Here is a 24544-nt window from a genome sequence, read left to right on the forward strand (position 1 = left end):
TCCCAGGCGTTTGTTCCATTTACAAATGATAATGAAAAACGATAGATAACCATTTCTCCAGTCTAACATGAATCTTTATTGTTTGGAGTGTTTTGCCCAATGAACACCATATATAGTGTTGCCACGAGACGGGACAGAACCCTCTTAGACGAGACACGAGACGAGACAGACTATTTGTCCCGTCTCGAAAACGAGACGAGACACGAGACGCGACGGGACGTCTCGTGAAATGTCTCGTCTCGTCTCGTGTCTCGAAAATGAAAACGCTGGCGGGAATGGCCAAGATTGAAATTGCCAGTGGTCATATAGATTGCAAAAGGAAAATCCCCTTTATGAGAAAACATGTTGAAAAGCCTTCATAGAAAAGTGTCCTCTGTCTATTGAATGAAACAATCGTGATACATGATCTTCCAGGAATATCATCCTTAATGTCTTGTCCCCAATTCCCCTTGCTGTAAACTGAGGAATTCTAATTTTTTTTTTATTTCTGGCTGGAATGATGACAAACAAAATCAAAGATAGGAAAGATTTTTACAAGGTCAAGAAACCGAACTAACACCACCATCTATTCAATTTGAAAACTGGGTAAGGTCTACACTTGTCTTTATTCTCTGGTGGCGGTATTCTTTTTGCTATATGAACCGAAAACGGCAATTGAAGTATGTCATCTTGCAACTAAAATTTTGTCTTCTCTCTCTCTCTCTCACACACACACACACATATATATACACATACAAAAAAACACACTTTTACCATTTTACCAATAGCTCGCTTATTATACAGCAGTCATGTTGTAAAATTCACCTCTTCGTTTGGAAGGCTGGCGGAGGACAAAGAAAGCAAAGATATTATCGACGAACCCTTCAAATTGTTTGCTTTCAGTAAATTTATGATACTAATAATAACACTTTAGGTAAAGAAGTTTTACAGTGGGACCTTCGTTTTGTTAACGGAAATGTTTGATCTAACCAGAGTGCGAAATTGCCCTCTGCTTCCATGTTGAGAGGAGGGGAATATTTCCCCTTCCTAGTGAATAATATTCATTAGGACCTGAATTATCTTCAGAAATTGTTTCTTACTGGCATATAAAACCTCTCGAACTTAATAGGTTTAATAAACATTTGGTATAATATTCATGGAACTCCGTTGAAAACAGAAAATCATGAGAATGATCAAAATTCGAACATTGAAGAACATAATTAACAGAAAAGAAATAGGATACCCAAACCATATTTTTAAACCTGCTATAAAATGTATATCCTATATTTTTACTAATTCCTTACTCCCATGAAAGTATCCTGGGGAAGATATTCTCTCCATTTTTTTCAGACTGAAATCCTTTTATCCCGTACGATTTCCCCCCCTGACACAATACGAAAAAACAAATGTTGTTAAAATCCATACACATGACCCTTCCGGGACTCAACCCGGGGCCTTCAAGCCGATGGTTTATCGCCGCAGACCGCTCGGCTATGAAGATGTACGTTGTATGATTGCGAATAGATCCCGACAATATAACAAACTTTAATCCAAAATGGCCACCCAAAAATCAACTTTTTTTTTAGCCACTAGCTAATCTGGGTGTACTGTCATGAGTTTGTTACACAAACGGGGCAACCACCACATAGTAGCACACGCCCGGCGGTTATGGGAACAGATTTGAACCATGGAGGTGAAGACTGGCTCCAAGCATTCTTTTGTCCGATGTGTCGTTCAGCTCCCATTACTATGACACTTTAAGTAGAGCTTAGTGTGCAGTAACATATAAAATTTCAATCAAATACTTTCCATTACTCAATAAAACTATTTGGTTCCGAGCTTTAAAAAAAAATAATAATAATTGCAACAAATCTAAATATGCTAAAATGGAAAGTAGTTTTTGGATTGTTATGGGTTAACTCTGTGAAGCCTAAAGGCTGGAATATATGAAATCAAAGTGTACACACATATCTCTCTATTTATCTATATATCTTTCCATCTCTCTCTCTCTCTCTATATATATATATATATATATATATATATATATACAGAGAGAGAGAGACTATAAAGCAAGTGGGCTGATAGTATACGATAGTGTCGGGGATGATGACACCTTTACATCGAACTTTGCTTGTCGTGTAAACATTATTTAACATTAGTGTCTTCATCTTCGACGTACCTATGAGCAATTTACTGTATATTCGTGTATAGAAACTGGTGAAACAAATTTCAATGTTTTATAATGTAAAAAAAAAAAAAAAAAAAAAAAAAAAAAAGCCAGGGTCGAGAAGCCTCAGACAACTAACAGCAGAGATATATTATTTTATAAATTGCCTTGTGAGCTTATTTGAATTTATTTTTAAGACCTTTAGGCAACTTTGGCCGAATGGATGATGATGGGAAAATTAATGGAATGAAGAAAGTGGTAGGATACTAGACAACTTCGAGAAAACACACAGATTCGAAAAATGAAATGAAATGAAATCTTTGAGTTTTACGTCCCACGGTTATGCCGGTTAGGCTAAAGGAGAGTGATGATGAGTAATGAATAAAATGGTGGAATAAAGAAAGTGGGAGGAAACGGGAGAACCCCGAGAAAACCCACGAGCACGGTGTTTGTTCACCACAAAGTTCACTTGGCGGGGCTGGGATCGAACCCGAGACCCCAAGCACCAGAGGTGAACGCTCTACCACTGAGCCACCGCGTCCCTACACATATTCAATGTTTGTCCACCCCAAAGCTCACATGGCACTAACCGAGATCGAATCGACTACCACATACACCAGAGGTGAAGGCTTCACGGTGTAGCTACCGTGACATTTCTTGTCTTGTGTGTTCTGGGTAATACTTGTAACTTACAAGGGAAGAGAGGGAGATTATATATCGAAGTGGAAGATGGTTTATATACCAATCGAAAGCACTAATGACGCCTACTACAAAACTGTAATAAAAATTTTCTACGGGAGCTCATGTGGTTCGGATTCCACGTTAATCAGTAGGTCCACGTCTCATGTAGCCTCGTTGCTGAAAGGGACGCTAAACCAAAATCAACTCAAAAATTTTCTGAATGCATATACTATGCGAGTTATATGAATATATAGAGTGTCCAGATAATCCGTTTCCACCCCTTGAAATCGCAAACGATAAGGCAGATGCCAAAACTGGAAAACACGTGTTTGATCATTTTAAAAGTACAACGTATCAAACCAAAAATTCTTGTCGCAAGGCCACCCGCAGTGTACTGGGCGGGGTCCAACTCAAAAATTACAAAAGGTAAGGGGGTCAAGTAGCATATCGTTCGAAACTTCTTGGGAAATGAAAGAAGACGGAACAAGTCTCAATACTCTAAAATTACCTTGTGCAAAATGGCGGCCGGTCAAACTGTCAGCAAAAACGTCATTGTAAAGTCGGTGGCCACCCCCAAAAAAATCCTGAAACGGTGAGGCAGATGTCAAAACAGGAAAACATGTGTGTCATCATTTCAAAAGTACAATGATTAGAAGTAAAAATATTTGTCTCAGGGTCCTCCACAATGTCCCAGGCGGGGTCATGCTCAAATTGTTCAAATGGCAAGGGAGGTCAAGTAGCACATAGTTTAAAGCTGTTATTAAATGAAAGCAGATAGAACAAGTATGGACGCTCTACGATAATACTGTGCAAACATCTTGCATTTTAGTTGTTCTTTCTGTAACCGGGTTTTAGTTTATTTTCACTTTAATTCTTGTACTCAACGGAAAGAAAGGAAATGCCCCTACTGTGAGATTCTGCTCTTTGAGCCCAGTAATGTCTAAATAAATAAAAAAAATAATAAAATAAAAGCAAATTAAGACATAAAGAAAAGAAACGACAACATTTGACATCTTTGAGCATAGACCTGACTAGTTAACATATAATGCACTTCCACGAACATAAATAAGTAGAAGTTGGAGCTATCAGAAGTAAAGACTCTTACCTCTACTTATTTATGTTTATGACTGCACAACAGTGGTATTTATGCTCGTTATCTGCTTTATCAATTATAAAATGATTCAAACGAAAGAATTCCTTGCACCAGGAAGAGTAAATACGTACAAATGTCTCAGAATGAAAACAAATGCCGATTGCAAAATGGAAAGTGAACGTGCTCAGAAAATCGAAATGAAGATGTACATTTTGACCGGCCGCCATTTTACACAGGGTAATTTTAGAGGATCGAGACTTGTTCCGTGTTCTTTTATTTCTCAACAGCTTTATTTGACCATATTTGCCATTTGAAAATTTTGAGTAGGACTCCGTCTGGAATCTTGTGGAGGATCCTGGGACAAACATTATTGCTTTCAATTATTGTACTTTTGAAAAGATGACACACATGTTTTTCTTTTTTGACATCTGTCTTACCGTTTCAGTTTTTTTTCTTTCTTTGGAGGGTGGCCATAGACTCTACAATGACGTTTTTGCTGACAGTTTGACCGGCCGCCATTTTGCACAGGGTAGTTTTAGAGAGTTGGGACTTGTTCGTCTTCTTTCATTTCTCAAGAAGTTTCGAACGATATACTACTTGACCCCCTTACCTTTTGTAATTTTTGAGTTGAATCCCGCCTGGGACTCTGGGGGTGGCCCTGGGACAACAATGTTTGCTTTCATACATTGTACTTTTATAATGATCAAAAACGTGTTTTCCAGTTTTGGCATCTGTCTCATCGTTTGCGATTTCAAGGGATGCACGGAGAAAAATGCATAATCCAGTCGGCATGTAAATGCTGCTTTTACCAGGTTACGCGCGTCACCACATTAAGTAATGTTGTTTCATCAGTAGTACGATCTACACCACCGTCCAGCGAAAATTTTGTATTGTGGGACCACCATTTCAAATCTAGAATTAACGCCATGCCCATTCCGACGGTGGTAACTTACGTATATAATGTTGTTACTACCTTCCTACGAGTGTTCCCTCTTGGTTCTTTCTAAATCTGTGACTCCCTACCTTACGAGAGTAATAGTTTTTAACACGAAATCAATCATGTGAATAAAATTATCCAATCACAGCGAGTCTAGTTCGACGTCGAACTCCAGACTTGGCATGGTGTTCCCACCTGCTGTACTTTTATACATGAAATTACATTACTTAAGGAGCCCACCCGCGTAAATACGATGTATCCACACGGAAATCCTAGTCCTTTTTTTTCTCAGTGTGGAAATGGATTTTCTGGACACCCTGTATATTCATATAAATCGCACAGTATATGCATTAGGAAAATTTTTATTACAATTTTGTAATAGGCGTCATTAGTGCTTTCGATTGGTATATAAATCATCTTCCACTTCGATATATAATCTCCCTCTCTTCCCTTGTTAGTTGTATCTTGATTAGCATGGTGCAGCCTGCTACATTTTACTTTCGTTCGTTCCCATGGTATGCTGCTATATTTTTACGAGACAAGACGAGACAAAACGAGACAAACGAGACGAGACGAGACGGGACGGGACAGAACCTCTCGAGACGAGACACGAGACGGGACGAGCACATTTTTTCGAGACGAGACGAGACATGCTTTGCATGAGACAGTCTGAAGTCTCGTCTCGTCTCGTCTCGTGGCAACACTAACCATATATCACTGACATTATAATTAATTGTGTATGTAATGTATTTGCTTATTACATACTGCATGCAACAAGAAAGAAAACACTAATGATACATGAATTAGAAACTCTAAGCGGAAGTAGACTCAAATCTTGCAAACGGTGCGAGATATTGAAAAAATAACTGAAAAATCTCCTCTTTATGGTACCCCTTTGTCGATTTTTATCAAGACGTCTGTCTTTAACTTGTTCTGTAAAAGGACATGTACAGATGTTGTGAGGAGAGCGCAGATTCAGCTAGTAGACCTTTAAAATCCAAAAGCAACTTTCTCAAATTTATTGAGTTTGTAAAACTTCAAATGTGTGGACACGAAGAAATACTTTTTTTTAGGTAGTTTTTAGTCGTAATAAGGATTAAAAAGAGCAAATTTTCAGGGATTTGATCAAGGGGAAACCATGCGTACATGTTAGTGTCATTTTGTCTGTCAAAATACAACTGAGGCATTCTCCTGACTAAGGGCCTATACTCAAAACGATAATTTTGTGAAAAACACAATTGAAAGTTGTGTTCACTTTTGTTTAATACAATTTCTTAGTCGTATCAATTCAGAAGTGTACTCAAATAATGAACAATTTGACAAAGTGTGTATGAGATACATTTAGTATTTCAAACTATTTAGTAATAGTGCTCAAGTGCCCTTTTCCCAAAGAACTCAAAATAACCTGAAAAGAAATGGTACAATGCAATATACGATATGTAGAAAAAGAATATAAAGAAACGAAATATGTAAACACAAAGCACATTACATGAAATTTAATAGAACTTCCTGCATAAAACATTAGTCCAGTTAATGTCTGTACATGACATGAAAATAAGAAAATGTAGAATACCTTTAACTTTCGACGGATTAATATTTGGATTTCTGAAATCCTGTTTCATCATATTTGGAATGGGACGTAAATATGGTTGAACTTCTTGGTACACAACAACGTACCAACCTTTGTGTACTTCATTCGTTTATACTTTTAGATCTGGATTATATCGTTTTAAATTTATTTATTTAAACAGAGGCTTCAAAACTTTTTCCAATTCTTGATAATAGTGCAGAGTCCATTAGAACACTGAAAAAGGATGAGTTAGTACGACATTTTACTATGGCATCGAATTAACGTTTTGAAGTACCAATTCCTGCCATTTTCTCCATGACAAATTTCACTAGTACGAAATTCCGATGGCACTGATTGAATGAATGTTCGCTGACTGGGAAAATGTGGTGAAAGACCACATTGAACTTTTTTGTGAACCACATACCAAACTTGACTAGCTACAATTCCCGAGTGTATCATGACACACTTACAATGCAAAACACCGGTTGTTATGGTGTAACAACAAATTGCATAACTTCGCTCAGTATTGCTGTATCAACACGAAATTTTCAGTAATTATAGAACCAACTATGGTGGTACATTTAAGCAGATCTCCGGAAGCATAAGTCGTTAGGTCCTTAGGAAAACACCTCAATTTATCTAGGTAAATTTTTATTTCAAGGAGAGTTATAGCCATATACGAAGGCGGTTTTCTAAAACATTCGTTAAGCCACCAAAGGAGAACCACGCGGGATGGTGAAACGCAGATAAGACATCCCTATTCACTCGAAGTCGCACATTCCCCATACCGAAAGACAGACTCTGCCGTTCATTCACTTTGGAGTAGCCAGCGTCTAAACATACCGAGATGAATCGAAGCGCCCGCTAAGTATGAACATATCATAAGTAAGTATGACATATAGTCATTGGGGGTGAAGTCGGTGTATTAAGGATAAATTGCACTACACTGTGCTTATGCAGATAGTTATTTGAAAATTAAAACTCATGCTAGATACAGTGAACCTTTTACTATAAACTCAATGGAAATGGACGTACAAGTGTGAAACAATAAAGTGAGGAAAGAGAGAAAAAGAAAATTCTGCGACGTACCCGCTTCACCCCGTTTGTGGGGGTGAAGTCGGTAGGTGCATGGGCTGAACTGGGTACATGTTTATTACTAATCATATGTTCTACTAGGTACCACTACTTCGTCATAAACCATTATATCTCACTACATCATCACTAGAAATTTTCCACCTTCAAGCACACTTTCAATTCAACATTGTCTGTACACAAAGTTCCACTACAAACATTCAGTTTAACATTTTCCACAAACAAACTGTTTTTTATAAAAAGCACCGACACAGTATTCGTGATACCAGGTGTCGCAACTTTGGCACTGTATCTACTCCAAGAATTTGATACGTGTCTCGTTGCTGTATGGTCGTCCACAAAACCCACAGATGTTTCTGTTGTCAGCAAAATCGGCAGTACGTGCCGCATTGTCTTGAGTTCTTGCCACCGCCAACTGAAGAGACCTAGGTGTAGGTCTATGTGCAAACTTACCTCGTTGCCCTGTCAGCTGTGAAATATGATCGGGGGAAGTAAGTATTTCCGTGCCCTGCCTGGCTCTTTTCCATGGATACTACATCTTCTACATGGATACTACTTTATTGAAACATGCATTTTTCACCATTCATACAGGAGAGGTCTGGTGCTCCCTGACCCCTTGTTCTGATTATGCCACTGTGTTTGATTGTCGAGTGCATTTTAAGGCCAAGTTAGGTTCAAACACAGCTACAACAAACATTGTATTTATTTTCATGCTGAATGTTCATTTTACAAGCATGGAAAAGACGTACCGACTTCACCCCACACAACAGTACCGACTTCGCCCCACATAGGTTACCCCGTTGTTTCTCTGCCAAATTACTATTAGTTCATAAACATCAAGACAACAACTATGTACTCTCTACACAGAAACCTTATCTTACCTCACGAAAAAATGCGCAAGTCAAAACTACACGTGCAGCTCATTATACACCTTAGGTTCTCCAGAACGAAATTTATAATAGCAAGAATAAACGGCATGAGTGACTCACCTTCCACACAAAGGAGTCTCGTGGTATGCTCGTTCTGCGATCCAATTTCCTTCTTCTCACCCTCGCTCATACAGCATGACTAACTGTTTCGAAAACAAACCTTTCTTCCTTCACTCGCCTCAACACGATGTTGTCAGTTCGTTATACCTTACACACTACCGACTTCACCCGACTACCGACTACACCCCCAATGACTCTAATTCGATTTCTCCAAGCAGCTACTGAGTTCTTTGAAATCTTAAGATCAGACAGTTCAGGGATCATATTCTACCCCTTGCACGAGCCACATGATTCACATGTTCATCAAGATCGTCTTTCGACACAGATTTCCACCCTTGGCTACTCCCGTAGTATGTGTCGTTAAATCTTTAAACTTATCTTTAAACGCTTTGTAGCTATTGTACACACAGCAGTCACTTCCTGCCATAACCTGTTATATTCGACGGTGAATTTCAGATGTATTATGTTATTCTGTCTGGAAAAATCAAATTGTATCACCCTTGGCGGGCGCTTCGATTCAACTCGGTATGTTCAGACGCTCGTTATACCATAACACTTGAAGGGCATGATGTTTGTCTTTGGGTATGGAGGATGTGTTATATTTGGCTTATTCATGTTTCTTCATATCACATGCTTCTCTTCTGATGCCTTAACGCAGTTTAAAAAAACTGCCCTAGTATACTTTGAAATCTTGAAACAGTCAGAGTTGACATAAAATCATACAGTTTGCTCATAACAATCTTATCACGGGTATAAAATACTACAAAATTGTTGCTCACACACACACAAAAAAGCTTGCTTCTAATTCACTAAAGCTAGATTTTTTTTATATCAACGAATATTTGTTGTAGTTGGTCCAATATCTCTTCATTTTACTTCAGAGCTTTCATCAGAACTTTCCTATAATTTAAGTATAATTTTTTAAATTGCTTTCCGCTAATAAATGATACGCACATTAATTCTGAAATTCAAATATCATTTACTTGTTCCATTGGTAGTAACACACATAAGGGAAATATTTATTATATTTTGTAATTAATAGTTATGAAATTCATAAAATGACAGAAGTGAAACACACGAAAAAACTTACTGAATATAAGTTGACATACAATACGTATAGTAGTAGAGTTATCAAACAAAGAAAACAAAGTCTAGAGTAATCTTTGCTCTTATATTCAAATTACATAATAAGTAGTCTAGTGCAATAGTATACAACTCATTAGATTTTTTTTTTTTTTTGCTGTAAAACTAATGTTACAAGGAACATTTATACTTGAGCAGTAAACCATCATACATTGTATATTATGGTGGATCGAGAGAAATGCAGAATTCTTCTACATAGATATTTTAATACTCCTTATAATGGAATGTTTTAATTCTTATTGAAAAGAAAAATGAACCAATAGAGGTGGATTCAGAACGAATCGAATGGAATCAAACTGAACTTAACAGTTGAGCATGAGCGGAAATAACGTGTCTATTTTAGGTATTTTTACAAATAACCATCAATGGTTGCAAGTGACGCACTTGAACAGGAATTTTTTCCATAGCCGTAAATGACGGTTCACAAAATATGGAGGGCGTTAAGTTCAGATTTTATTACTATTTTAAATGTAAATTTACATTAGAAGCTAATCTCAGGACATTCTAAGTACCATTTTGTTCTCTATTTGCTTTTAGAGACCTTTTTTTTTTTTTTTTTTTTTTTTTTTTTTACATTTGTCTGAAAGAAAAGAAAAACTTGTCTTAGAAAAAACGATGACTCGTGAAGTTTTTCTAAAAAATGTGTTGTTTTTTTTATCATACCGGTTTTTCTTCTATTTACAACTCTTCATTGAGTATAGCATTACGATATTAGCATATATTTACATTTATAACTAATATATTTTCGGTATACTACATATAATTACCACATGAGCTGTGAATACTATAAATTTGTATAACCTTTCTGTAACAGATATATCTCATTTACGGACAAATAACCATGTTCTATCGGTGTCCGTTACCAAGATATTTCACTGTTCCCTACTCTAATACGACATTCTGTGATGTCAGATTTAATTCTACATTTGAACAACTATGATATGTTCTAAGGGTCAAGGATCTCACACGCATGAGTAAGGGAAAATGCCCAGGTAAGCTGAGTAAATTCTACACATTTCTGTTGAACAGCTGACTGATTTTCCAGCATTTGCTGTTTCCATCCATTGGAATTTCAGGAGGGTCGGTCTGATCACGATCCTTTTACTTGTGTACTAATGCCACCTGTCGGTGAAGAACCTGACTTCAACCTCCCACCCACGCCTCACTTCCTCAAAGAGAATATACGTTCTAGAAGAAAATAAGAAAAAAGTTTCAAGTCGCGTGGTACTAACAACCGGTTATGGTAATCAAATCTCAAATGCTCTCGTCAGGTCAGCCTTCATTCACACACACACATACATAAATAATATAGAAGCACAAACATACAATACGCGTGCATAGTACCCTGAAGACAATGATTATTCATTCAACCAGCAGGAAGTTAACATCTACATTTCCGTAATGCCAAGTCTTTCTCCAATAAAATTCCAATACAAGAAAGAGGGGTTCCGGTTATTTCAGTGGTAGACTTTCCGTTGAAAAGAGTTGGATGGAATATCTTGTGTCTGCTTTTTCTAGGCCTATTCGTCTTCAAAAAGATGGACATGAAAATCGACCCTGTAAAATAATGATAATATATGTAGTAGGGTATGCTCTATTAGACATATAAGCCCTGTAATAGAAATTATTATTATTTGGTTAAATCTTTTACACAGGCTTAAAATCGCTACGTTTGAAAATTACCACTTCATTGTAAAAACAAATTCGTCTAGATCATAAATTTAGACAATGGATCATAAATTTCGATAGTAGACAACAAAATCGAAACGTTGATACAGGCCTAAGTGTATACGGTAACATAATTCTCAAATAATCTTATGTCTAACAAAATGACTCAGTTGATAGTGACGATGCTACTTCAATTTCATACAAAGGAAGGTATTCTTTTTAGGGCAGCTATTTTTTTTTTTTGTATGTACTGAAAATAGTTGCTTTATATTACTTGACCTACCTTAAAATAAAACATGCCTGGGGAAGGAGGGAGCAGATGATACCACCGGGGGGCGTCCGAAGCACCAATTACCCCTTTAACATTGTCACTACTTAGCTAGCAAATTATTAGGTGGTCAGGAGCGCCTGATTTTCTTTCTTTCTTTCTTTCTTTCTTTCTCTTTTTCTTTTTCTTTTTTTAATAAATGGAACGCATGAAAGAAACAAAAACTCTCAACTTCCGATATGTTGTGCTTTAGTACACTCAAATTAGCAAAAAGTAAGGACAAATTAGTAACAAGCTTAAAACTGTTAGAGATGTTGGGAACGATGTTCTAAACAACATACTAAAAGTCCCCTGAAATGCCAGGTGACCTTCGCCGCCATATTGGAAAATGTCAAAATGTCCGAAGTAATTGAAAGATAATATTTTGTTAAGTGAAATACAAAATCTGGACCGGGCTAAATATTTGAGAAACTGTAAATCCCGTCTATCCGAAGTCAATTACGACCAATGGTGGTGCAAGGAGGAAACATTATGACGTGTTTAAGGTTGTCCTCCGTCATCTTAGTGACCGCCATCTTGGAATCAACTTGTTTATTTTAAATGACAACATGGTCATGTAACATATTAAACAACATTCTCGTTCGAAGAGAAACCCAATGGTAAGATTATTTTTCCAAAACCTGCATCAGTTTTGAAGTTGTGAATAGATTTAGGATATGTTATATGTGAAATGCTGTGAAATGTGCTGTGCAATGTTTCGAATTGAAAGATACAGTAAAAAACAAGCTTTATAACATCTCACATTACGTATTCTTTAATAACCTGGAAACGAGAGAGCTAACACACCTGACACAATTACAATCACATGACATGTTCAGCATGCCCACCGTTCTGTTCTATGCATTTCGTTAACCGTGAGACCCAGTGTTTGTGCACTCTGCGAAGCATGGCTGGTGATATTTATTCATAGACCGTAATGATTCTCCTTTTCAGGTAGCCAATGTCAATAATTTTACACTTTTAGACAATAGCTTTAAAGTGTCTTTAAAGAAAGAAATCGAGAGGAGGTAGGTCGGGGGACCTTGCTGGCCACTCAACTTGTCCATGCCGATCTAACCAACAACCGGGAAAGTGTTCATTGAAAAATCGATTACATTACTACCATAATGCGGCTGTGCCCATCTTGTTGTCAATATTGACGAAATCACCCTTCCTTTTCCAACAAAAGTGGCATAACAGTGTTTTCAAGCATGTTTCCATATTGTGCAGCATCCCAGGTCCCATCAATTAAAACAGGTCCAATAAGTTTTCGCCCCATATTCCACACCACACCATTACCTTACCTGTATCTTGCATCTTTGATGCATGTCTAATTAAAATTTGTATTAGCCCTGTACCGAATATTTGCCCAATACCGAGAAATTCTATGGTAAAGTTTTTTTTTTTTTTTTGTTCAAAATCTGCAACGGTTTTGAAGTTGTAAATTGATTTAAGCTAGAATATGTTATCATTTAGACTTAAATTTTGCTATATGTGGAACATTGTATAGACGGGAACCTATTGTTTCTTTTTCTTTTTTCTTGTAAGTAGGACAGGGTGCTAACTCGAGAGGAAAGAATCGAAAGTTTCCTTTTGGCTGCATGATGCAGTTCAGTAATAACATCCGTCTTCAAAGAGCGACATCCTAATCGCGAGCCGGTGACAGACAGTGCTGTACGAAAACTAATCCGTAAATTGAAGGCAACGGGAAATGTTGATGATTTACGATCAAGACGACCACGAAATGCAACTGATCCAGACATATCAGCAGCTGTGTTGGGGTGTATTGGTGAAAAGCCCTATGAAGACTGTGCGACGACTATCAAGTGAACATAATGTTGGTGTCAAAAATGTTCAAAGAATATTAAAAAGGGAAAAGTGACACCCTTAAAAATTAAAGGTGAAACAAAAACTCTCAGAGGATGATTTAGATAGACCAATGGAGTTTCGTGAGTAGCATGGTTTGACAAATAAAAAAAGAGAAGTATATTTATTTCTCTTTTCGTAAATAAACGAAAAGATAAACATGACAAAATTGAATCTAGATGCAAGCCTTGCACAGTTGGAGAGTTTATTTATTTATTTATTTATTTATTTATTTATTTATTTATTTTTGTATTTTAAATTAAAATTTCAGTAAACTCAAAATTTTAAGACAGTTTTATGTAAAAAGATATGTAGAAACCATAGAAATCTGTAATATTGGTCAAAATATGTAAAATATGTAATATGAAACTTGAGTTGAAGCACCCTACAGGTGTGAATCACAAACATTTAAGAATTTGACGAACCTATATATGAAGGAAAAAATATGTAATTACATACAATTCCGGACATTAGTAATATGGGGCGAAAACACATTAGATCTGTTTTCATTGATGGGACCTGGGATGCTGCACAATATGGAAACATGCTTGAAAACACTGTTATGCCACTTTTGTTGGAAAAGGAAGGGTGATTTCGTCAATATTGACAACAAGATGGGCACAGCCGCATTATGGTGGTAATGTAATCGATTTTTCAATGAACACTTTCCCGGTTGTTGGTTAGATCGGCATGGACAAGTTGAGTGGCCAGCAAGGTCCCCCGACCTACCTCCTCTCGATTTCTTTCTTTAAAGACACTTTAAAGCTATTGTCTAAAAGTGTAAAATTATTGACATTGGCTACCTGAAAAGGAGAATCATTACGGTCTATGAATAAATATCACCAGCCATGCTTCGCAGAGTGCACAAACACTGGGTCTCACGGTTAACGAAATGCATAGAACAGAACGGTGGGCATGCTGAACATGTCATGTGATTGTAATTGTGTCAGGTGTGTTAGCTCTCTCGTTTCCAGGTTATTAAAGAATACGTAATGTGAGATGTTATAAAGCTTGTTTTTTACTGTATCTTTCAATTCGAAACATTGCACAGCACATTTCACAGCATTTCACATATAACATATCCTAAATCTATTCACAACTTCAAAACTGATGCAGGTTTTGGAAAAATAATCTTACCATTGGGTTTCTCTTCGAACGAGAATGTTGTTTAATATGTTACATGACCATGTTGTCATTTAAAATAAACAAGTTGATTCCAAGATGGCGGTCACTAAGATGACGGAGGACAACCTTAAACACGTCATAATGTTTCCCCCTTGCACCACCATTGGTCGTAATTGACTTCGGATAGACGGGATTTACAGTTTCTCAAATATTTAGCCCGGTCCAGATTTTGTATTTCACTTAACAAAATATTATCTTTCAATTACTTCGGACATTTTGACATTTTCCAATATGGCTAACGAAGAAGTTGTGGGATTTTAGTATGTCATTTAAATAATCTTTATCAACATCTATGTCAAATTTTAACTTAATATTTACTTCCTAAGTTCAATAAAATTGTAAATCAGTTTGACTTTAGTTTTCGGAATTTTAGAATTTAGAGCTAAATATTTGTAAAAGTATGCGTTGTATGAAAAAATGTTTCTTTGTAAAAAATATTGTGTTATCTATGTTCTATAAAACGACAGTAAGTTTATCTCTTTATGTTCATCCATAGCAAAGATATTGCTATTTTTATATGTGTATTTTAAATTTGACACTTCCAGCCGCCATTTTCCAATATGGCGGCGAAGGTCACCTGGGATTTCAGGTTACTTTTAGTATGTTGTTTAGAACATCATTCCCAACATCTGTACCAATTTTCAGTTTGTTATTAATTTGTTCCTTTCTTCATTAAAATTTGAGCTTCGTTTACTGCACTACTTTACTTCTCCACGCAGATAAACGTGCAACACACAAAAACACAAGCAAAAAAGTCCCAAAAATGTGTTCTACTTATGATAAATATGCTATTTTGCCCTTAATAAATCCTGATGCGTCATATTGATGCTTTGAGTGACATTTTCGCGTGCATTATCGTGCAACATAGGACGCAATGTCTTTTAAGCATTTTTGAGTGCCTGCGGGTAAATCTACAGTGAATTTTATGGAGTTCATCACCGTAACTATCTACAATGATGGTTTCGCTTTGATGGAGAAATAAGATTGATCAACTCCATCATGGATCACACACCAGAAACATCTCAGTCCTTTGTATACAATCTTGCACTTTGATCAATATCCAACCATCGGAGTAACCGTTCATGATTATAGTAGCAGATTCATTTTTAATCAAAATATCAAAATTCAAATTTACAGGAAACTTTTCCTATTATTCCTTACACTCAGAGAACCGCTCGCCTCTTGACGGCAAAACTTGTTGATTGGTGTCAGCTCATCTTACCTGATGCCGACGAGTCCAAATTTTACACTTTACCGATTGTACAGAGCTTTCGAAAAACAGAGGTCTTGTATGTCTTAAGCGCTCCATAGACGCACGCACTTGCATTACCAACATGTATGAAAGGTTTCTTTCATCATGCATCTTGAAAGAATTTTTTGCCCACACACGTACCAACATGCTGTCCAACTTACTGAAAGTAGTTTGAGAAATGTGGAGGACGAGGAAACGCGTGCTTTTTCTTTCTGCAACTGCACGACCTTGGCATGCGACGGAGGAGAGACTCACGTGATTTCTTCCGCTGTCGTGATTGGCGGACCTAAATATAAAACAGCCACCTTGCATGAACGAGCCCATACACGGTAAACATGCATGCAGAACGGCAAAAACATCAAACATGTTTTCAGAAGATTTTGAAAACTTTCAACATGAATGAACGAGGCCATACACGATCAACTTGCCTGTGGTTTTATCATTTTTCATACAAGTCGGGCTGTTTCTTCAGGCATGTGTTTACGTGTATGGGCCGCTTTACTTGTCTGCAATGTCACGAACATTTTTCCAAGGGTCTGCTTCCACAATGTCCCTCAGAAGCTCATCCGAACATAATTTTGGTCAATTCCCACGGGGTTCGTTTTGCAATGCTTTTTCACCGAAAGGAAACTTGACAAACCAACGACGAATGATGTAAGCATCACTCAAACACGCCGTTAATAATTTTTTGAGGCTGCAGAATGACCAATTTGAAATCGTAAAAACAAATCCTTTGCCCTTATGCGTTTTTCATGGTAAACTTTGATAGATCGTGTTCAATAATGCACTGACTCCTAATTGTTTGCGTAACCCAACCTATTTGCTGGATATTTATGGAGTTTGTTATACCTGTCGCGTGACTTAAGTCCATCCTTTGTTGTGTTTCTCAGGTATGTTTCCCAACAACATATCAAAATGGACATTTCATTCGCACCAATCTGATACTCCAATTATAAACACACTTTAAATGTAGATGTTGCAAATTAATACATTATAATAGTGCTCTACTTCCTGTATAATTTGACGATCTCAATTCAAATACTGCATTTAGAATAATAAATTTCTTCTTATAAATACTTAGATTAAAAAAAATAATGATTATCCGAATTCGAACTGTCATCATATGTCATTACATGATATACTAGCTTAGGTTTTAACCATTGTGTTTATGTAATACTACTTAACTATTAAGCTGTGTTAACTATTTGTGTGATATTAAATGTTTTGTACTTGTCAAATTATAACGAATTTTTTTTATTTAAAAAATATTTCAATGTTAAAAGTACATTACTTATACTTGTAAAAAGACAGAAGTTTGGTCAATGTCTTTACTTTGATATACAGTATATTCTGAAAATTTGCTTTGTTAAAATCAGCTACTGTTAGTTTCCTGTGAACAACAAGTATGTTCGTTTAACTATGAATATTTATCATGAAACCTGGATGGATTGTATACTTTTTTCTAATTCCGATTATTTAACGGTTATTCCTATATTAAATTTAATATTCCTAATACTAAATGCAAAATTCTATCAATACTGCTTACAAAAATATATAAAATGAGATGGGGGTGAAAAATGCTTTTTAAGTTGTTTTTTTTTTAAAATAAAAGAATGGAGATGAGGAAGGCTTTCGAGAAACTAGACTGGACAAGAATCAATCCCTCGAAAGTTGAGAGGAGACTTCATCAAAATTTACGAAAGGAAATGGCAAAACCTTCTTGTCATGTCTCGTGGGCAACAGTGCATTTCTCAAATAGCCTTGGTGCTATAAAAAGAAAAAGCATTTAACTCCAAAACAATCAGCCAGTCTTATTTTGATATTCTCTGGAAAACGTTTAACATTTTGTAACTAATATTTTTTTTATGTGAATGAGAGATAGTATTAACAGTAATAATAAAATATATAATTTTAATAGTTGTTTTTTCAAGATTAGCGTTATTTCTCTGCACCGAGGCTTTATGAAACGTGGACCTACAGTTTAATGTGGAATCTGAACAACCGTAAATTTCAATGATTTCTCACTGGAAATCAAACCTGGGCTCGGTGCACCAAGGACGCGGGCTACCCACTAGATACGTGAGGAAGGTTTTATGTAATTTTTCGTTTAAACAAGTAGATTGATAATACTCGTTCAATGTAAACGTAGGTAAGAAGTTATTATACCAAGAAATGCCAACACTGCACCTGACTTCTCTTATTCCTTCCATTCTACAGACTAATTTGTTGATTATTGATATCTTTGAATGCATCATTTAGGATTAAATTACCAAAGAAGAAAGTGGGAGACCAAAGGAAGAAATAGATTTAGAAGCAAAGGCAGTAAGTACCTTACGTCTTTATATCTAAAAGCAGTTGATGAAGAAGTCCTTGTTGATGACTTCTCTGACTTCTTGCTGAGCCTTCCGCTGGCCGGAAAAGTCGATGTTTTCATCAAGCTTTTAGCTCTGTAGAGGTCGGACGTTATTGGCTCCCGGCATCGCTCGTGTCAACCTTATTCAAAGACAATCTGCACTCATAGGAAATCCAATTTGCGTAGGAGCAGAATGGAAAGAGAAAGGGGAAGGCACATAATATATACAGAGAGAAAGAGAAAGAGAGGAAGAGAGAGAGAGAGAGAAGCAAAAAGGCAGCAGAACTGAATATCAGAGTTCCCCCAACCAAATCTCTGTAACCATTTTCAAAAGGTGAGAGCCCGGAAGCTATTCGGAAACCATTGCAAATTGATGAGCCAGAAGCAGCTAGAGGCGGACCAAAGTCAAGAGAGATCGGGGTTTGGGTGAACGAGTAAAACTTTGTATACGTAAATGTATATGCATGTATATATATGTGGCACACGAAAATTGCCTTTTGGTATCGAATCTCGAGCAAAATCGTATTAACGACAAAAGAAAGGCCGACAAAACGTTCGTAAGCGGACGCTAGTTTCTCTCTTTGCCAGCAAGCGTTTCGCAAAATGCCTATCTCTATGTTTGACTAACAAAAACCTTATCATGTCGCTAAATGAGGTTTTTGACGGCAAAGGACGGTGGAACCTTTTTCTCTTGTAGGGAAAAAAGAAAACGATGAAAAGTTTATATAACAGAAACAGCGAACACACACACAAGAGTATGTATTGAAGTTCATCCTGAGGCACTGGATAGATAGATGAAGTTATAATAGTCTGTCTCGGAACAAAAGTTTTCAGCAGGCTATGATGGAGATTGAAAGAGATTTCAAATGAAATCAACAAGAAGGGGAAAAAAATCTAAAAGCAACTTTTAATTTACTCATTTGCATGAATTCCCTCTAGATTGAAATATCTTCACAATTCAAATATTTCATCACTGTTATTTTACTAGATACGTTTTAAAAAAAGGTCTCTTAAAGGCTTGCGCTAAGACCACTCAAAGCATTATTAATAACCTTCGACATTTTCTACCCTTCTGCTGGACCAATCGTTGTGTTCAATATGATAGGTTGTTTGATTAGCAATGTAGATTAGATACCATCTAACGTACAATACCCATATATAGCTCCAAATAAGAAGATTTAGTAGGCTTGTTGTTACTAAAAATAAAATGATATCTTTCATTTTTTCGTCCCATTGGTTACGCCCTGTAGCATAATGGAGACAGTGGTGACCAGAATGAATGAAATAGTGGAATAAAGAAAGTAAGAGCAAATGGGAGAACCCCGAGAAAGCTTACACACAGTCAGGCTAATAGATGTCGCTACTTGCGCTACCGGATATTAAAGTGCACTTTCAATTTAACTATTTAAAACTATTGTGATGATTGAATTGCACTTAGAAACTGTATTGTTTTATTTTATTATTAAACCAGTTGAGAATGCTCCAGGAACATTGCCAGAATGAGTTTAACCCCTTCAATGCGTAATTTTCAGATGCGAGCCGCTGTAAAAAAGTGTAGTTCTTTTTTCTAGAACTTTGGAATTTGTTACCCTTTAATAACTTTTGAACATCTCAAGCAATCACAAAGAAATTTCGGCATTATGATGTTTGTTGTTTCTAATTAGCTACTATAACTTATCATTGTCGTATTTATGATTATCATCATCATCATCATATGGTTAGGTTACACAAAATTTAGGAATGCCTCAACAGATCAAGCCCAATTTTTCTGTGTGGTCTCTTGGGGTTCCTAGGTGAGCGCAAACCCGCTAAATATTGTCGGGAATAACATTACTCATACTATGGGCAAGTATATTCGCCATACGCAATACAAAATAGCCAAAGCAAAATGAAAGCGTATATATACGCCATCCGCACAGCAGGTGCGTTTTGAAGACACGAGTTAACTCGCCACCCACACTGAAGGGGTTAAAAAGAATGGAGAGATGGAGCCGGAAGGATAACTGTGATTGTTCCTATATGTAAAAGTAAATTTTTTTATCGGCACCTTCTTCTGTTTCTCGCAAAAATTCGCAAAATATCATCTCTCTATGACTTACGGTTCCCTAGACATGGCTCCTTAAATCTCCCGAAATTCGATTTTTTTCCCAATATCTGGGGAACGATGGGCAGTTGGTCAGTAGCCAGTTGTCCAGTGATTACTATTACTATTTGGTACCAAAATGTTCACCATACTCTTAGGTATTGATCAACACCAATATGATCTCTCTATAACTTACAATTCCCGAAATATGGCTCCTTAAATTTCCCGAAATCGGAACTATTTTTTGGCCAATAAGTCGGGAACGGTAAGTCATAGAGAGATGATGTTGGTGTTGATCAATACCTAAGAGGATGGTAAACATTTTGGTACCGATATTAACTGGTGGCCACTGGTTACTATTTGGTACCAAAATGTTCACCATCTTCTTAGGTATTGATCAACACTAATATTATCTCTCTATAACTTATGGTCCCAGAGATATGGCTCCTTAAATCTCCGGAAATCGGCCATTTTTTGGCCAATATCTCGGGAACGGTAAGAGTGATGCGAAAAATTCCATCACTTTCTCAGGTAGCTTTTTGATGCTCTATAGAATGGAGGGCTTAACATTGAAAAGAATGCAAATAACAGACAGACACACAGACATAGAGAATTCAGTAACGAACATTTTAAGAGTCTTCATCCCGACGAAATTAAAATACCGCTAATTTTACAGTAATTACGTGATATCTTCAGAAAGATAAAAGATAATCGAAATGTGGAACAAGAGCGCCGTAGACAATACTATTTTACGTGAGAAACCGTTATCACGACTCATTTATCTGCTTTCGATTTCGAGCCATTTTGAAAATCGGCATTTATTTTCGCGTTTCTAAACGGCTGAAAACGGAAAGCCACTAGGTGACTTGTGATAATGGTACCTCTCACAAAATAATATTGTCTAGAGCGCTCTTGTTCCATATTTCAATGATCTTTTATCTATTTGAAGATATCACATAATTACTGTAAAATTAGCGGTATTTTAATTTCGCCGGGATGAAGACTCTTAAGTTCGTTGAAAACAAACAAAGATTAACCACATTTAAATTTGAACTTCAATATAGTGTGGAGTTTGTTGGTCAAAGTGAAAAAGAAGAAAAGTAAGTGTAACCAATTAAATCTTTTAATTGAGCATGATAATAATGTATAGTGCACAGCGAACTGAAGGGTACAATGTAGTGCGACAACTAGTTTAGATAACTTACGTCATGTCGAACTATATTTCATAGGAAACAAGTGTATGGTAACTGAAGAGACAGTTGAGGTTAAGTATGATGATTACCGGAAGAGGAAACCAGAAAATTTTGGTGTAAGAAAATATCGATGTAGAAAAAAAAAATAGATCCATGGAAATTTCCGTCTCATTATTTCGGTGCATATACGAGTAATAACATTTTATTTACTGGTTTATTTGTTTGTTAAAACTTAGCGTCTTAGAGATGTATTTTTATAATGGATCTACTTAATTCAAACAATGCAGAATGTTGTAATAATGAATTAAATTTATTTATATTTTCAAGACAAACTGCTAATGAATCGTAGATCTGCTGCTTATCGTATAATGTCTACATTAATATCTCACAGGCCTATTGAATATTTAAATTTCAGGCGAAACAGGTAAAATTTTTAATACTTCACGTTTATCTTTATATCAAATATAAGATCACAAAGCCTGACAATAAACCTATAAGTAAAAATTGATGTAGCACGAAGAAATAATTTCTTACATACCTTATTTAGTCAAAGTGATTCTATGGGTTCACGCCGTGTGGGAGTGATCATTGATAAAAATCATTGAAGCTATTATATTGATAGCTTCACATTACCAATTGCAAAAGAAACTAAATAATTTTGAAATAAAAAGTGTAAAATATATATATTACAAGGACTGACGCTTATCAAGATGACGAGTCACAAAAATATTTTCAAAAATCCTAATTTTTAAAAGAAACAATTAAAGAATAATACAAAAATTGTATTTATTCACGTAACAAAAATATTTTAAATAACAACAATTTTTAATACAGACACTTAGTTTAGCAATTCAACGGGGAAACGCAACTTGTATTTTTAAATCATTCGCCTCTGATCCTATTATGGAAGAAGTTTTTTTTTATCTTAAATAGTTGTAGGGGACCTTAAGGATGAAGATTGGCCTAAGTACCAAGAACTTAGTCACAAGTCTAATGTAAGTAAAGATTAGTCACAAGTTATATTTTAACTAAATAATAGTTTTGAGCTGGATATGTTCCAGATGATCCATACATTACGTAATACTTAGTTGCTTACAATAATTCTTTGACTTAAAATTACAAATTTGAAATTTCATCATTGTTACAAATTGTTTAATTTTCATTATTTTACTTTAATTGTTTAATTTAAGCGAAATTATGTATTTTTACAACCTAATAAATTAACTATAAGTTTAGAATAATAGAAAAATATTTACAATGTTTTGTATATTGTTTGTTTTACAATTCTTTACAATCCAACAAAAGCGAAATCAAAATGTATGTGTTAATTAATGCTATTGATCTTTCATATTTCCACCAATAACATACTTATTATGCATTTCGAAATACATATCCTGTTTTTTCAAGTGATTGTTATTATTAGCATAAAAAGAGCATAAATCTATATGTTAACATGGAATACATTAATATTGTTTACATTCTAAATCAGTAACATTATCTAATACAAAAATCTTATTAATTCAAATTGATCTTTCTACACCTTCACAATACAATGTTATAAAGGTAAACAAAAAAGTTCTGTCTCTTTTCCTCGAGGTCTGTGTTCAATTGGTCCTCACACCTTGAGTTGAACGAGAATGGAGATAAGGCGAAGGCCAGTTGTTGGTGTGGGTACAACCAACACACTACCTGGTTGTGGCAATTCAGTTACATCTTGAACTTGCGTAAGGACAGAGTGAACATGGGACCTGCACAGAGCGTCATAAGGGCGTGTGTGCTATACGAGTACAATCTGGGGTCAAACGCCGGCGCAGTCGGGCGGAAGATAAGCCAGGTCTTTGGTGAGGGTGTCGTGACTACGTGGACAATGCAGCAGTGTTTAACAAGTTTAAGGACGGTGACGAAACACTGGAAGACCCACCACGTGCCGGAAGACCAACCAAAACATGTACAAAATGAAGATCTTCAGGCAGCAATTGAGGCGAACAGTGGCCACACATGTGAGGAACTGAGACTACAATTCAGTGTGAGTGGAGAAACCATTCGGCAGTACCTCCATCAACTTGGGAAGCACTACAAGTTGGGTCCCCCATGATTTGACTCCTGACCAAAAGGTAACGCATGCTTTCACCTGTGTTTGTTAGCTGTCTCGTCTGAGGAAGGTGCCATTTCTGAACAGGGTATTGACATATGGTGAGAAGTGGGTTCTGTACGAAGCTCCACGACACTGTCATCATCGATTAGCATTCCATGAACCGCTTCCAAACCAGGCGAAACCAGCAGCACTACACCAGAAGAAGATATTCCTGTGTTTGGTGGGCTGCTCGTGGCATCGTGCATAGGGAATTGCTAACAGTTGGTCAGAGCATCAAAGCAACTGTGTACTATCAGTAGCTGACCCGTGTTCAAGAAAAACTCAAAGCTCTGGAGCCAGCACTTCTGAATTGCAAAGGGGTTCTCCTGTTACAGGATAACGCTAAGCATCCTGTGGCTAGGATGACCTGTTTAATGGAAAACACTATTGCGTCCTCCATACTCCCTGGACATTGCACCGTTTCGATTATCATCTGTTCCATTCCTTCTACAATCAGCTGAGAGAACGCCAGTTCAAATCCCTAGTAGAGGTGCAAAATGTACTTGATACCTTCTTCGCTTCACGGCCTACCAAATTCTACCGCGATGGAATCCACGTCCTTTCAGAACGTTGGCAGAAGGTTCGTCGATGCTGATGGGGACTATATTTGATCTTCCAGGCACGTATTAGGTGACATATCGATGTTCGAATGTGATGGGTAAAAAAGCGACAGAACTTCCTTGGTTGCGTTTATACAGCTTGCTTATATAGTTGATAAGCAAAGTTGCGTATATATTTTTAAGTGATACAGTATAATTGTTTTTAATTATCCAACTTAGTCCATGTAAATTAAACGTTAACCTATCAGTTTGTTTTTGACAACCTAATGACAATAAATTATATTCTACCAAT

The 24544-nt window shown here is 36.4% G+C and overlaps 1 protein-coding gene across 1 annotated transcript in view; it reads right to left on the minus strand.

The window, feature by feature from the left end:
• LOC145683055 (uncharacterized) overlaps positions 1-23898 on the minus strand; it is a 105130-nt gene extending 81232 nt beyond the window's left edge. Inside the window, exon 1 of the mRNA XM_081754416.1 lies at positions 23690-23898. Within this exon, the coding sequence (XP_081610542.1) occupies positions 23690-23898 (209 nt within the window). The remainder of the gene's footprint in view (positions 1-23689) is intronic.
• Between the last annotated feature and the right edge of the window lie 646 nt (positions 23899-24544).

This window comes from Thermobia domestica, chromosome 4, assembly GCF_964235325.1.
Source record: "Thermobia domestica chromosome 4, izTheDome1.hap1.1, whole genome shotgun sequence".
NCBI classification, from domain to species: Eukaryota; Metazoa; Arthropoda; class Insecta; order Zygentoma; family Lepismatidae; genus Thermobia; species Thermobia domestica.